Here is a 13,936-nt window from a genome sequence, read left to right on the forward strand (position 1 = left end):
GCGGTCTTCCATTCATTGCCCAGGCATATTCTGATGATATTGTATGCTCCCCTTAAGTCCAATTTAGTAACACTGTGGTCCCCTTGACCCGGTCAAACAATTCGGTGATCAAAGGTAATGGGTATTGATTTTTTTCATGATATCATTTAATCCTCTATAATCGATGCAGGGTTCGAGACCACCATCCTTTTTGGCTACAAAAAAGAAACCCGCACCAGCTTGAGAAGTAGAAGGACGGATAAAACCTTTTTGCAGATTTTACTGTATGTAGTCTGACATGGCCTTCGTCTCAGGTAAAGAAAGAGGGTACGTATGACCTCGCGGAGGAACTTTACTGGTCATCAACTCAATAGGACAGTCCCAATCTCGATGTGGAGGTAAGACATCTGCTCCTGTTTTACAAAAAACATCACTAAGAGAGTCATATTGGTTAGGAATCTGCAAGGTATCTAATGCTTGAATTTTATTCACAGGTTTAACACTTGGCAGACAGGACTCACGGCAGGAGTCTCCCCAGGATAAAACTTGCATAGAATTCCAATCGATTCTAGGGCTGTGTTTACAAAGCCAAGGATAACCCAAAATGATCCCATGAGAGGCTTTGGGAATGACAAGAAACTTTATAAACTCCCCAACAGGAATTTGTACAGCTTGAGTTTGAAGAGAAACAGTTCCAATGACAATATGGCTGCCGTCCACCGCTGACAAGGTGATGACATGATCGAGTATTTTGACTGGAATCTGAAACTCCCGGACAAGCTCAGCGGTAATAAAATTCTCAGCAGCTCCTGATTCTAGAAGAGAGAGAACATTTTTAGATCCTTGCGTCAATTCCAAGGCAACAGGTAAAGCTGATTCAGATCTAACTGGAGACAACGACATAACTCCCAAGCTAGTGTCTCCAATGCTGGTTAGGAGTGGAAGTTTCCCAGACGATGGGTACAGGAAGCAACTAGATGACCAGCCTCTCCACAATATATACAAAGATTTTCACAACAACGTTTTTGCCGTTCCTCAGTAGTGAGGCGAGCCCGGTTAATCTGCATGGGTTCGTCATTAGTCGGTTCAGTAGCAGGTGTAATAGGAGGAGTAGTAGCAAGCCGAAACCTGAAGCGATCACCCTTGCTTATCTCTGCTTCTTGTTCGCAATAGCGTAAGTCCACCTAATTACACAGGGAGATGATATCATTTAATCTAGTAGGAAGATCTCGAGTGGCAAGATAATCTTTAAGTCAATCAGAAAGTCCATTCTAAAAGGCAGAATTAAGAGCTTCCTCGTTCCACTGTAAATCCGAAGCCAATTTTTGGAACTGTATTGGCCTACAGTACGATTTCCTTGACGGAGGCGCATAATTTTAGTGGATGCTGATGTCAATCTTATGGGTTAGTCAAATAACCTCTGGAAAGTTGCCTAAAACGCTGTGTCGGCCAGTAGGGGATCAGATCTCTCCCACAGTGGTGAGACCCAATCTAAGGCGGATCCGGATAGGAGAGACACGATGGTAGGCAATCTTAGAATTGAAGAAAGGGAAGGTTGGAGAGTAAAATGAACGTCACATTGATTAAGGAAGCCACAACACATTTTTGGATTTCCATCACACTTTTCGGTGTCGGCAAATGAAGATGGGATGGCGTTACTGGTGAAGGAGCAGAAATAACTGGAGTGGATTTCTCATTAGCTGTGGCTGGAATATTTACTGTAATGATTGAAGCTTACAAGGCATCCTGACGGAGTAAGATTTCTTGCAGAAATTGTCCTAATTGACGCTGTGAAACTTCAAGTTCCTCTAACCGGCTGGCAATACCCTGAAGAAGATCTGCTCTATGATCCTGACCACTAGCCGAATCCATGTGGCCAGTGCAAACTGTCAAAGCTGGGTTTTAAATTGTGGATCAGGTGTTACCTTTTGAACAGTCTCCTGGTATTGAAATGCTGCAGGTCATAGGAGGTTATTGCTCATGGATAGCAGGTGAATATATGGTAGAAACTTGATTGCAGAAATAAATAAATGGAGCAAGTCTGACTCAGTAACTGATACACAGGAAGAGATCACTTGAACCGAGGTTGGCAGGAATTGTCGATGGAGGAGGCAAACAGGAGTAGCACATTCAGCAAAGGTCTTTGGGAGCTAAGTGCTGAATACTTCACAGCTGGGACTGCAATTCACATGGAATGACATGTATGGGAGCACAGAGTACTAGCACACAGCTTGCACTATGTAGGACGTTGCACTGGCAACTAAAGGACTCCCAGGAAGTCCTTAAGTACCACAAGATCATGCAGTTTTGGCTGCCAGAACTCAGGAATGATGCTGTTACCAGATTGGCCCAATTTAGACATGTCAGAAATTCAAGATGGCGGCGCCCAGCAGTTAGCAGCGCAATAAATGCTACCAGCCTCGGCCACCCTCACATGCCTGCAGACCAGCCACCTCTTCTGAGGGACCCCTCTGCACCCAGCGCTGACCTCCAGCAGCCTGCACCCCTGCTGGAGGGAACCCGTCAGAGCACCCGGAAAGGGCGTGTCTCAGCACTGGCCATGACATCCGTGAATTAGCAGCTCCACCATTTTGTAAGTGACAGTAACCTCACTCTGTGAGAGTGCTGAATCTGCAGTTAACCACAGGAAGGTCCACCAAGAGCCGCGCAGGGCCTGGGTAAAAGGGGGGGTGGCCTAATCATGGGAGGCATGGCCATGCCCCCTTAGTTTAAAAAATAAGTTTTGCAGCTGGCGATGGGGGCACAGTGAGCCCCCTCAGCCCAGCGCATAACCAGTGGGGAGCGCGATCAGCTTGATCACTCCCCGCACTGACTGCTGTGGCTGCTTCTTAGCAGCCACGAGCAGTCTCCCAGTGCATCACAGCACACAGCAGTGTGTCCTAGGCTGCTGTGATGTAAAAGGGGGAGGGAGCGGTGCCGGACCCTCCAGCAAGCCTGGGCCTGGGTAATTAGTACCCGCTCCCCCCCTCTCGGCACCCCTGACCACAGGGTGAGATGGCATACCATATCTGTATTGCACAAGGAACACGTTCATTAACGCATCAGCCTTAATGATCAGAATTTCATTACTTTTTTAAGTTTAAGTGGGAAAAATTCAGTAGGTTTTGTGAAATTTCAGATCATATATATCAAGAAGCCTTAATGTGAAACTGTAAGGTTTTTTGTCTATGGAATTTTATTGCTTTTTTATAATTTATTAACCATCAGGAACAGGAGCAGCAAACCGGGCCACCTGCAGGGGAGAAGGGCAACACAGAAGGGGAAGATATGGAGGAAAGAGCATGAAGTGGGTTAGGATGAGACCCACTACCTTGATGAAGTAGTGGGTCTTGAGAGCCCGTTTGAAGATTTGTAGAGAGGTGGAGAGTCTGATAGGGAGAGGGAGAGCATTGCAAAGGTAGGGAGCAGCATGGGCAACTCCAAGACAGCACACTTTGGGGCTAGAGGAGATAGCTGTGCCATCAATAGATAATGAAATTGTGGGAAGTGATGTAGTGGAATAGGGTGGGAAGATGATCAGCTCAGTCTTAGACATGTTAAGTTTAGGAAAGCGCTGGGATATCCATGAAGAGACAGCAAAGAGACAGTTGGAGATATGGGTAAGGAGCGAGGGGGAGAGCTCAGGGGTGGAAAGGTAAATTTGAGTATCATCAGCATAGAGATGATATTGGAGGTCAAAGGAATTTATGAGTTCACCTAAAGAGGATGTATATAGGGAGAAAAGAAGAGGTCCAAGAACAGAACCTTGGGAAACTTCTACTGTTAGTGGAAGTGGGGGGGAAGAGGAGTCATGAGAGGACACAGAGAAGGAACGATCAGAGAGGTAGGAGGAAAGCCAGGAGAGGGCAGTGCCATGTAAACCAAGAAAGAAAAGGACTTGCAGGAGGAGAGGGTTGTCTACAGTGTCAAATGCAGCAGAGAGGTCAAGGAAAATAAGCAGAGAGTAGTGGCCCTTGGATTTGGCAGCAAGGAGGTCATTGCTGACTTTCGTGAGGGCAGTTTCAGTGGAGTGGAGAGAACAGAAGCCAGATTGAAATGAGTCAAGGAGGGAGTGGGAGGAAAGAAAGGTGGTAAGGCGGTTGTAGACAATACGCTCAAGGAGTTTGGAAGCAAAAGGGAGAAGAGAGATGGGTTGATAGGTGGAAAGTATGTTAGGATCAAGGGTAGGTTTTCTAAGAATTGGGAAGACAAGGGCATGTTTGAATGCAGATGTGACACTGCCAGATGATAGGGAGAGATTAAGGAGGTGAGCAAGATGGGAACAGGCAGAAAGAGACAGGTTACAGAGGAGACGAGAAGGGATAGGGTCATGAGGGGAGGTGGAAGGAGGGGAGGACCAGATGAGGGCCATGACTTTCTCTCCAGAAGCAGGGGAGAAGGATGTCAGAGTTGGTGATACAGAAGGGGAGGGGTGGTCAGGGAAAGGAACTGGAGGAGTGCTGAGGGTCTGATGGGATATGATGTCCTCATGTATGGAGTCAATTTTAGATGTAAAGTAGGTGGCAAAGTCAAGGGCAGAGAGCGAGGAGGGGAGGCGAGGAGGGGAAGGGCAGAGGAGGGAGTTGAAAGTGGCAAAGAGACTCTGGGGGTTTGAGGACTGGGATGAGATGAGGTTCTTGAAATATGTTTGTTTGGAGAGAGACAGGGCAGCACTGTAGGAAGAGAGAATACATTTGAAATGGAGGAAGTCAGCCTTGGAGCGTGATTTTCTCCACTGACGCTTAGCAATTCTTGAACACTTTTGCAGGCATCTGATGCATTTGAAATTCCAGGGTTGTGATGTGGATCTACGAGGGTGAGTAGTTCTTGCCGGAAAAACAGAGTCAAGAGCAGAAGTAAGGGAGGAATTGTACAGGGAAGTAGCTTGTTCAGGACAGGAGAGGGAAAGGATAGGGGAGAGAAGAGAGTCCAGCAGGGAGGAAAAAGCAACAGTGTCAATAGCCTCAATATTACGCTTAGTAATGGTAGCCTTAGGAGGTAAAGGAGGGGAAGGAGAGAGGGATAGGTTAAAAGGGAGAAGGTGATTGTCAGAGAGGGGGAATGGGGAATTGGAGTAATCAGAAATATCAGAACGGTGAGTAAAGACAAGGTCAAGTGAGTGCCCCACTCACATGGGAGGGTGAGGAGGTCCATTGGGCGAGACCAAATGAAGAGGTGAGGGTAAGGAGTTTAGCTGCAGAGGATTCTGTGGGAATGTCAATAGGAATATTAAAATCACCTAGGATAATGGAGGGGAGATCTGAGGAGAGACAGTGAGGGAGCCAGGAAGCAAAGTTATCAAGGAATTTGGAGGGAGGGCCAGGGGGACGGTAAATGACTGCTACTCTGAGGTTTACTGGTTGGAAGAGGCGCATAGCATGGACCTCACATGTGAGGAATATAAGGGATTGTTCAGAGGGTATTAGATGGTAGGAATAACTGGTGGATAGAAGTACCCCAACACCACCACCATGGCGACCCCCAGGGCGGGGGGTGTGGGAGAAGGCAAGACTCCCAGAGGATAGAGCAGCAGGAGAAGTGGTGTCAGAGGGTGAGATCCAGGTTTCAGTAATGGCTAGGAGATTCAGGGAGTTGAAGATGAAAAGGTCATGGGTGGGGACCAGTTTATTACAGACTGACCTGGCATTCCAGAGGGCACAGGATAGAGAGATAGCATTTGTAAGAAGCACAACCCTCACCGGGCATTTCAGAGCCAGTCCTGGTTACCAAAAGTGGACAAAAGACATAGGGGTCCCTGTATTTTGTACAACCAGCACTGCGCTCAGCTGAGCCAGTCCTGGTTTTAGAAATACAGGTGACAAAAAGTGTAGGGGTCGCCTGTATTAATCATAAAAAGCACCGGACCCTTTCTAGTGGGGGGTAATGCCACAGCCAGGGGAGCCCTTTCCCTTGGTCCCCCAGCATAGCATCACCCCTGACCACTAATCGGCCCCCCCAATAAAGGGGTCCTTCTCTCCAGGGCACCCCAGGCTGATATTCCGGGGCTATCCCCGGCACCCCTGGCCTGTGGGTGCCGGGTTGATTGTGTATAATGTGGTGCATATCAAAGTTTAAATATTGACTTTTATAGTAGAACTACGTTCCCAGCAAGCCTCCCCCACATGCTGGTACTTGGAGAACCACAAGTAACAGCAAGCAGGGGATTAAGAGCTCTCTGGTACCTATAGTACCCCTGTAAAAGAAGTATTAAAAGAAAACAAGGACACCATTTGTTTTAATAATCTATTTTCCTGCATCTTCACCTGGGGGCGGCAGCCTTTAAGCTCTTTTTCATGGCTGCTGCCTTCCCCAGGACTTCACCTGCATCTTCACCTGGAGGGCGACGCCCATCCAGGACTTCCCTGGCATCTTCTTTCTTCGGCAGCTCTTCTTTGCTGCCTCCCCGCCGATGGACTGCAATGCCGATGCCTCAAGCTGGCTCATATATAAGCCAGCCGAAGGGGCGGGGTGATGACATCATGAGCCGTGATTGGCTCGCAGCGGCTATCTTTACATTTCAAAAATGGCGTTGAGGCGGCATTTTTGAAACGGACATGGAAATAACCTTAAGTTACTTTTGCGGTCCTCAGCAATGTTGGCTGAGAGGCGGCTTTCTATAGTGAATCCAACAGCGAAGCTATCATTCGGATAGTACTGACCTTAAGAGGACAGTACTAAAGTCCGCTGGTCCGCGTACTTCATTTTTTTTGTTTTTGCAAAGCCCGGGGATGCCTACATGGAACGAAGAGGACCTGATCCACGCATAGAAGGAGGGGTGAGTATGGATTTTTGTTTACAGGTACCCTATGGGTTCCTACTGGACAAGGGGACACGATGGTCTTCAGGGATACTAGGTGAGTATGTGAGATAGCGTGTGTGCATGTGTGAGTACATTTGTGTGTGTGCATGTATGTTTTAATAATTTTTTTATTTCAATGGTGTGTGTTTATTTTAGTATTTCTTTTGCTTTGGAACTACAGGTACCAGCGGGCCCGTAATGCCCCACATGCTTGTACTTGTGGTTCTCCAAGTACCAGCATGTGGGGGAGGCTTTCTGGGTCCTGCAGTTCCACAGCAAAAGCCAATATTTTTACTATCATCAAATGCACCACAATATACAAAATGTCACGACCCTGTCTAGTTGTCACCTTTTTGCCTTGAGACTTACCCCTGTCAGCTTCCCCATGGATCTGTGTGTGTAATTTGCCTGGAGGATTTGCTCTGATTATTGCACCTGGTCTCTCCTCTGTCTGTGAGCACTGCTAGCCCTGATTGGAATCACAGGTGTGGTTCTCATTCTCAGAGCTGCAGAGATGAATACTCCCTCTGCATGTTGTGCCTTCCACCACTCAGAATGCTACTACCAGACCACCTGTCCGTATCCACCAATTGCTGCCAGACCCATGGTATATATATCCTCTCCTGATAGCATTCTGGGCCTGAACATCTCGTCTTCCCGTGGTGTATGGTTCATGCATTCAAGTCTGTCCCTGTAACCTGCTACAGCAATCCCTGGCGCTATCCAGAAAACCTGTTTCAGCTGTACCTGGCAATCCAGTAAATCTGCTGGCAGCGACCCCCGGTGCTTCCAGAAAACCTGTTACAGCCAAGCCTGGCAACCCAGTAAGCCTGCTGACAGCAACCTCTGGTGCATCCTGAAAACCTGCTACAGTAATACCTGGCATCCAGATGTCCTGTTACAGCAATACCTGGCCTGTGCTCTGCTGCTAGTCCTACTCCTGGTTGGTCCCTGGCACTCTGTTAACCTGCATCGTGTTACCCTGCCTTGCTTCCTGCTGTGGATCAACTCCTGCCCCTGTTACCTACCTATTCCCTCCCTGAACCTAAAATTCCTAAACCTACCCATTCCTTCCTGAAACCTGTTATTTCCAATTATCCTGTCCAGCCTGCAAATTCCCAAACCTAACCATTCCTTCTTGACACCTGTTATTTCCAATTATCCTGTCCAGCCTGCACCAGAGTTCTAGCCCTTGTCATAGTAATTCCAGATTACCCTGTTTAGCCCTCGTCTCAGCATTACCTGACTTCCCTTCAGCCATTGTCACATTCCAGTCCTGAGTCAAGTTCCAAGCTCATCAGTTCAGTCCACGTTGTTCCAGTCCAGAGTCAAGTTCCAAGCTCATCAGTTCAATTCAACAAGTCTTCCTGTCGGTCCCAGTCCGGTCCTTCCAGTTCCTGTCATTTATCATCAAAGGCAGTTTTCACTGCTACCCAAGACTTGTAAATAGAGCTATTTACATTATCTGTGATTCCAGTCATGCCGGCCTCCGTTGAAATCCGATCACCACCTGAGACAGGTAACTCGCAGACACCAATCATGACACACAATCAACCCAGCACCCACCGACCAGGGGTGCTGGGGATAGCCCCGGGCTATCAACTTGGGCCTGGGGTGCCCTGGAGAGGTGGACCCTTTTATTGGGGAGGTCACCAGCTCCCCATGGATCCATGGCCTGGGCTGACTAGCAGTCAGGGGTGATGCTACGGCTTGGGGGACACCCGGTGAAAGGGATCCCCTGGCTGTGGCATTACCCCCCTCCCCCCTGCTAGAAAGGGTCCGGTGCTGGTTCTGGTAAATACAGGGGAACCCTATGCATTTTTTCCCCTGTATTTCCAGAACCAGGACTAGCTCAGAGCCCAGTGCTGGTTGCGCTTAAAACAGGGGACCCCTACATCGTTTGTCCCCTGTATTTTGGCAACCAGGACTGGTTCTGAAAAGCCCGGTGCTGGTTGTGCTTCATACAGGGGACTCCTACGTCATTTGTCCCCTGTATTTAGCACAACCAGTACTGAGGCTTCAAAGCCCGGGGCTGGTTGTTCTTTTGGGGGGGGGGGCAAAACATTTTTTTTTTGGGGGGGGTTACACAGGTTTTAATTTTTTTAAGCACAGATGGGACTCACTGATATTGTCCGTGCTTCTGCGTTTGTTTATTTATAACATAGAAAAAAAACAAATGCACCACACAACCATTAACAATTATACATAATATGCAAGGTTTTTGGCATAAATGTGGCCGAAATTATGAGCTTACCCACCAGCATCAAGGTAACCTCATCGGGTAAGTCCCTAACACTATGGTGGCTTATGTCTGGGGCGTGGGGCACCCCCAAACCACATTTTATTTTATTTGTTGGTGCCCTGGGGTGGTTTGGGGCTGCCCCACGCCCCAGACATGAACCACCCACTACCCCCCCTCCCCGGCCGCAGCTAACACCCTCTTACTTATCCCGAGTCCCACTGCCGCTACCCGCCCGCACTGGCCAGCCATCTTGGTGCACCCAAGTGAAGCCACAGTGAGTACACCTGCTGAAGGCACCAACTGAGGCTGTGCAACAAGTTGAAGCTTCCTACTGTATCTCTATAATGGCACATTCGTGAGGTAATAGTTTAAAAACTGTAACTTTCTAATTTACCTATACCTACCCTGGAACAAGAGGTACCTAAAAAAACAAACCCCAAGTCTAAATTGCCCCCTACCCTGACTTATACCTTCCCAAAAATCCCCCATAGAGAACAACAGAAAAGTGGTCCTAATTGAGAGTGTCAGAAAAAACTGACAGTTGGAAATTTAGGTTACTCCCAAATCCTAATTTTTTTATTTTTTTTGCCCTGAAATTTGGCATGCAGCACCTAGCAACAGTTCTACCCACTCATGCCAAATTTCAGCTTGGTACCTCCAATAGCTTTTGAGGTGTAGGCCTTTAAACACTATGCCCCCCCTCGGGAGTTCTCTATGGGAGAATTACGTTTTTTTCCATTCAACCTTAATATAAGGGCACGAATGTGCCCTTATAATATATATGTATGTGTGTGTAGCAATGGTTGCCACTCAGTCCCTATAAGAGAGACAACTTGGGTGCCCTCAGCTAGATGTAGAGGTTAATATGATACATCAGTCACAGGACTTCTTACTCAGAGAATGAACAGATGATTGACTCCTAAAGCTGGCCACACATCTAAAAATTATCTGTCCAACCAGCCAACTAGTTGATTGGTTGAAAATCTGGTAAGGTATGAAAGCAAATGACAATCAGCAATTTGCTCCCAAACGCCAGAAAATTTACAAAAACTTTTGTTTGAACAAATTGTTTAGATCAAACATTTAACAAACTTGTCTGAACGACCATTTTCATCTATTTTCTGGCATTTAGGAGCAAATTGCTGTTCATTATTTGCTCCGACAGATAATATTTAGATGTGTGGCCAGCTTAAGTCTCAGTCAATGTTCTCAGTTTTATCAAAACTATTTTTACTGTACGAAACTACTTTTTGCAGGACCCTACAGTACTCTACTATATATAGTGACAAAAGCACTGGTAAGGTCATACACGGGAGATATATTTGTCCCAGGTTTCTGACCTATATGTACTAAAACCCGAGGAAAATGTCTGTAATTGCAAAGCAGACTTGATTGATGTTTGGGCTTTAGTAAAAGCCGGTTTAAGGTTTATATTTACAATAGGCAGGTGTGGAAAAAATGCTTCAAAGTAAGAATGCTTTCAAAAATAGAAGTGTTAATAGTTTAAAATGATCAAAATGATGATCATTACACCTGTTTGGTATGATTGGTTAATCACACACCTGACTATAAACCTACAAAATCCCTGCCTTTGTGCAAGTATACCTAGAAAAATTTATACTGTTTTGAAGGCAAAGGGTGGTCACACCAAGGGGTAAATTTACTATTGGTCGATTTGCAGGTCGATTTGAGGAGTGATTTAGCACTTCTCAAATCGAATGCTTGAAAACCAGTGATTTTGCCAAATTTAATAATATTCGATTTGAAGGAAGATTTGGCAAAAAAAATTTGATTTGAGTCGGTTTTGAAGAGTGATTTGCAGTTCGATTTGACATGTTCATGTCCAAATCAAATGGCAAATCACCCTTCAAAACGAACTGCAAATCCCCAACACACGAACTGCTTCATGCTTTTACTTTCAGCATGAGCAGTTCATTGTCACACAGATACATGCAGACATCAGTGAGATGCCTGCATGTATATGGCTGTAAAAAGTGTGTAAATAGTTAAATTAAAAAAAACGTGAGGTCATCCCCTAAATCAGAACCAGCCCCGGACTACCGAAACCCAGTTCTGGTTGACTAAGTACAGGGAAAAAATGACGTAGGATCTCCCTGTACTTAGTACAACCAGCACTGGGCTATGGGAAGTAGGGCTGGCCCTGGATTTACAGGGAAAAAATTATGTAGAGTTCCCCTGCAAGATCCAGAACCAGCCCTGGACCCTTTCTAACGGGAGACTGATGCCACAGCCAGGGGTTACTAAAGTTTATTCTGCGGCTCCCACCATTGACTTCAATGGAGGGAGCCGTTCATTGGCTGAGAGGCGGGGCCTGACCTCTCTGAGCCAATGAACGCACAGACACAGAGCTTCAAAGGATGTAGTCATTCTGGTTAGACTGATTACTCCTTAATGTGATGGTCGGGTTTTTGTTTTCTTATTTTAACCCATGGATGCCTACTGGAGAAGGGGACCACTGGAGGTAATATAGATGAGTATTGTGTGAGTGTGTGTATGTATGTATCTATTAATGTTATACTTTGTAAGGTGTGTGTGTTTCTTGCAACATTTCTTTACAGGTGAACTACAAGTCCCAGTGGGCCCTTAATGCCCCGCATGCTGGTACTTATGGTTCTCCAAGTACTAGCATGCGGGGGAGGCTTGCTGGGACCTGCAGGTCTACTGGAAAGACAATGTTTATTTTTAGCTATTTTTACACAACACCTACACAATCAACCCGCCACCCACCAATCAGGGGTGGTGGGGATAGCCACGGGCTATCAGCCCAGACTAGGGGTGCCCTGGAGAGGGAGACCCCTTTTTTTGAAGGGGTCTCCAACTCCCCAGGGATCCCTGGCCTGTGCGGACTAACTGTCAGGGCTGATGCTGCAACTGGGGGGCCCGGTGATAGGGCTCCCCTGGCTGTGGCATCAGTCCCCCGTTTGAAAGGATCCAGGGCTGGTTCTGGATCACACAGGGGAACCCTATTAAATTTTTTCCCTGTAAATCCAGGACCAGCTCTGCTTCCCATAGCCCAGTGCTGGTTGTACTAAGTACAGGGAGACCCTACGTCATTTTTACCCTGTACTTAGTCAACCTGAACTCGGTTTCAGCAGTCCATGGCTGGTTATGATTTGGGGGGGGGGGGGGGACCTCACGTCAATTTATTCTAATTTTAACTCGTTCTTTACAGCCAGATACATGCAGGCATCTCACTGGTGTCTGCATGTATCTGTGTCAATCCGACCTGCTCATGCTCAAATCGAAAGCATGAAGCAGGTCTATTGTACTGGGGATTTGAAGTTCGATTTGAAGTCCGATTTTAAGGTCAATTTCAAATCGAATGATAGTAAATAAGGGTTTTGTGTGTTGGGCTATGTACAAGTACCAATGTTTTTCTGATGGTCGATTTGAGGGCGATTTGAGTCCAAATTCAATTTGAAGTCCGATTTTACATTCGATTTGGCCTTTAGTAAATACCCAAAAGCAAAATCGAAGCCAAATCGAATGAAAAACGCACCTCAAATCACTCAAAATGACCTTTAGTAAATTTACCCCAAATATTGATTTGATTTACATTTCTCTTCTGTTCATTCATTTTGCATTTTGTTAATTGATAACAATAAATTATTATCACTTCTATTTTTGAAAGCATTCTTACTATGCAGCATTTTGTCCACACTTGCCCACAGTACTGATATATATATATATATATATATATATATATATATATATATATATATATATATATATATATACACATACGTACAGTACTGTATATATTTTTTATTTTTTTTTACGGGAAGGTCTGAGCGAAAACCAAGCCACTCATCTCCAATATATAATATCATTTAAGTCGTTACTTTATACCACAGCCATGTATCTAAGAATTAATGTTGCTATCACATATTATATACTCACTTTGGATGCATCCATTAGTTAAGTTAACCCAGATAGCACTTCCCTTACAAATCATACACCTCAGAACTCCAAGGGATCCTGGCTGGACATTACCATTAGCATGGGAACTGTAATTAAATTCTTGTCCCAATAGATATATTGATACAGACAAATTTGGTTTTGCATGTGGTACAGTTGGCAGACGACCACAATGATCTGAAACAAAAAGAGATTTTAACTTTTAATGTGCTGGCTTATGGATATGGATGCTTTATTGCACGTTTCCTGCAACTTTTGCTGAATACACTTCTTTTTCTCCCATAACTGTAACAAGTGTCCATGCTGGCTGTGGTATATTTATAAGTAGGTCAGTCTGAATTGCTAAAGGGGCTGGAGGCTGGATTATCTTAGCACTATATTCTTGAAGTAAATATATCCACTTAATTAAAAGCTCTGGTAAGAGGTATCTGGTATTTGAGCCATTTAATGACTACTGTAATAAAAACAGGAAAAATATCCCAGCACTAAACGGTGTACTTCATTAATATATCTGACTGTGAGGCCAATGCAGAGTTGGAAGTAAAATGGGGGCGTACATTTCTTAAAGGTAAAGTGTATAGCATAATAGTGTATATGCACACATATACAGACTTGTACACATCTTAATGTTTTGCACGAGCAGCACATATGACTGGTTTACTGCAATCATTACCAGTGTTGTACCTGCCCTATATTAAGTGCAAAATATATACCTTCTATCAGGCGAGTACACGATTACGCATTGGTCTGCATGGGCCACATTTGATTGACATGGTCTTACTGAACTTGCCTACATGAGTGCACCCTCTCATACCCCAGGTCTGCCTCTTCACTCATATGTGTAGATAAAATCAGAATGCGTTTGACTTTGCTTTCTCATTCTTATGTGCACTCATTTTCTGCGCATGCACAGAGCAAATTAATGAAAGATGCGCTACATGTTAACGTACAACTTTGCATTAGCCCCTATGTGTATA

The 13,936-nt window shown here is 45.5% G+C and overlaps 1 protein-coding gene across 1 annotated transcript in view; it reads right to left on the reverse strand.

The window, feature by feature from the left end:
- The window catches only part of LOC148529175 (uncharacterized), a 150,416-nt gene that overhangs the window by 79,226 nt on the left and 57,254 nt on the right, over window positions 1-13,936 (reverse strand). Inside the window, exon 4 of the mRNA XM_088468849.1 lies at window positions 12,942-13,136. Within this exon, the coding sequence (XP_088324975.1) occupies window positions 12,942-13,136 (195 nt within the window). The remainder of the gene's footprint in view (window positions 1-12,941; window positions 13,137-13,936) is intronic.

The sequence above is a fragment of the Taudactylus pleione genome, unplaced genomic scaffold (assembly GCF_031769625.1).
Source record: "Taudactylus pleione unplaced genomic scaffold, aTauple2 ptg000086l, whole genome shotgun sequence".
Taxonomy (NCBI): Eukaryota; Metazoa; Chordata; class Amphibia; order Anura; family Myobatrachidae; genus Taudactylus; species Taudactylus pleione.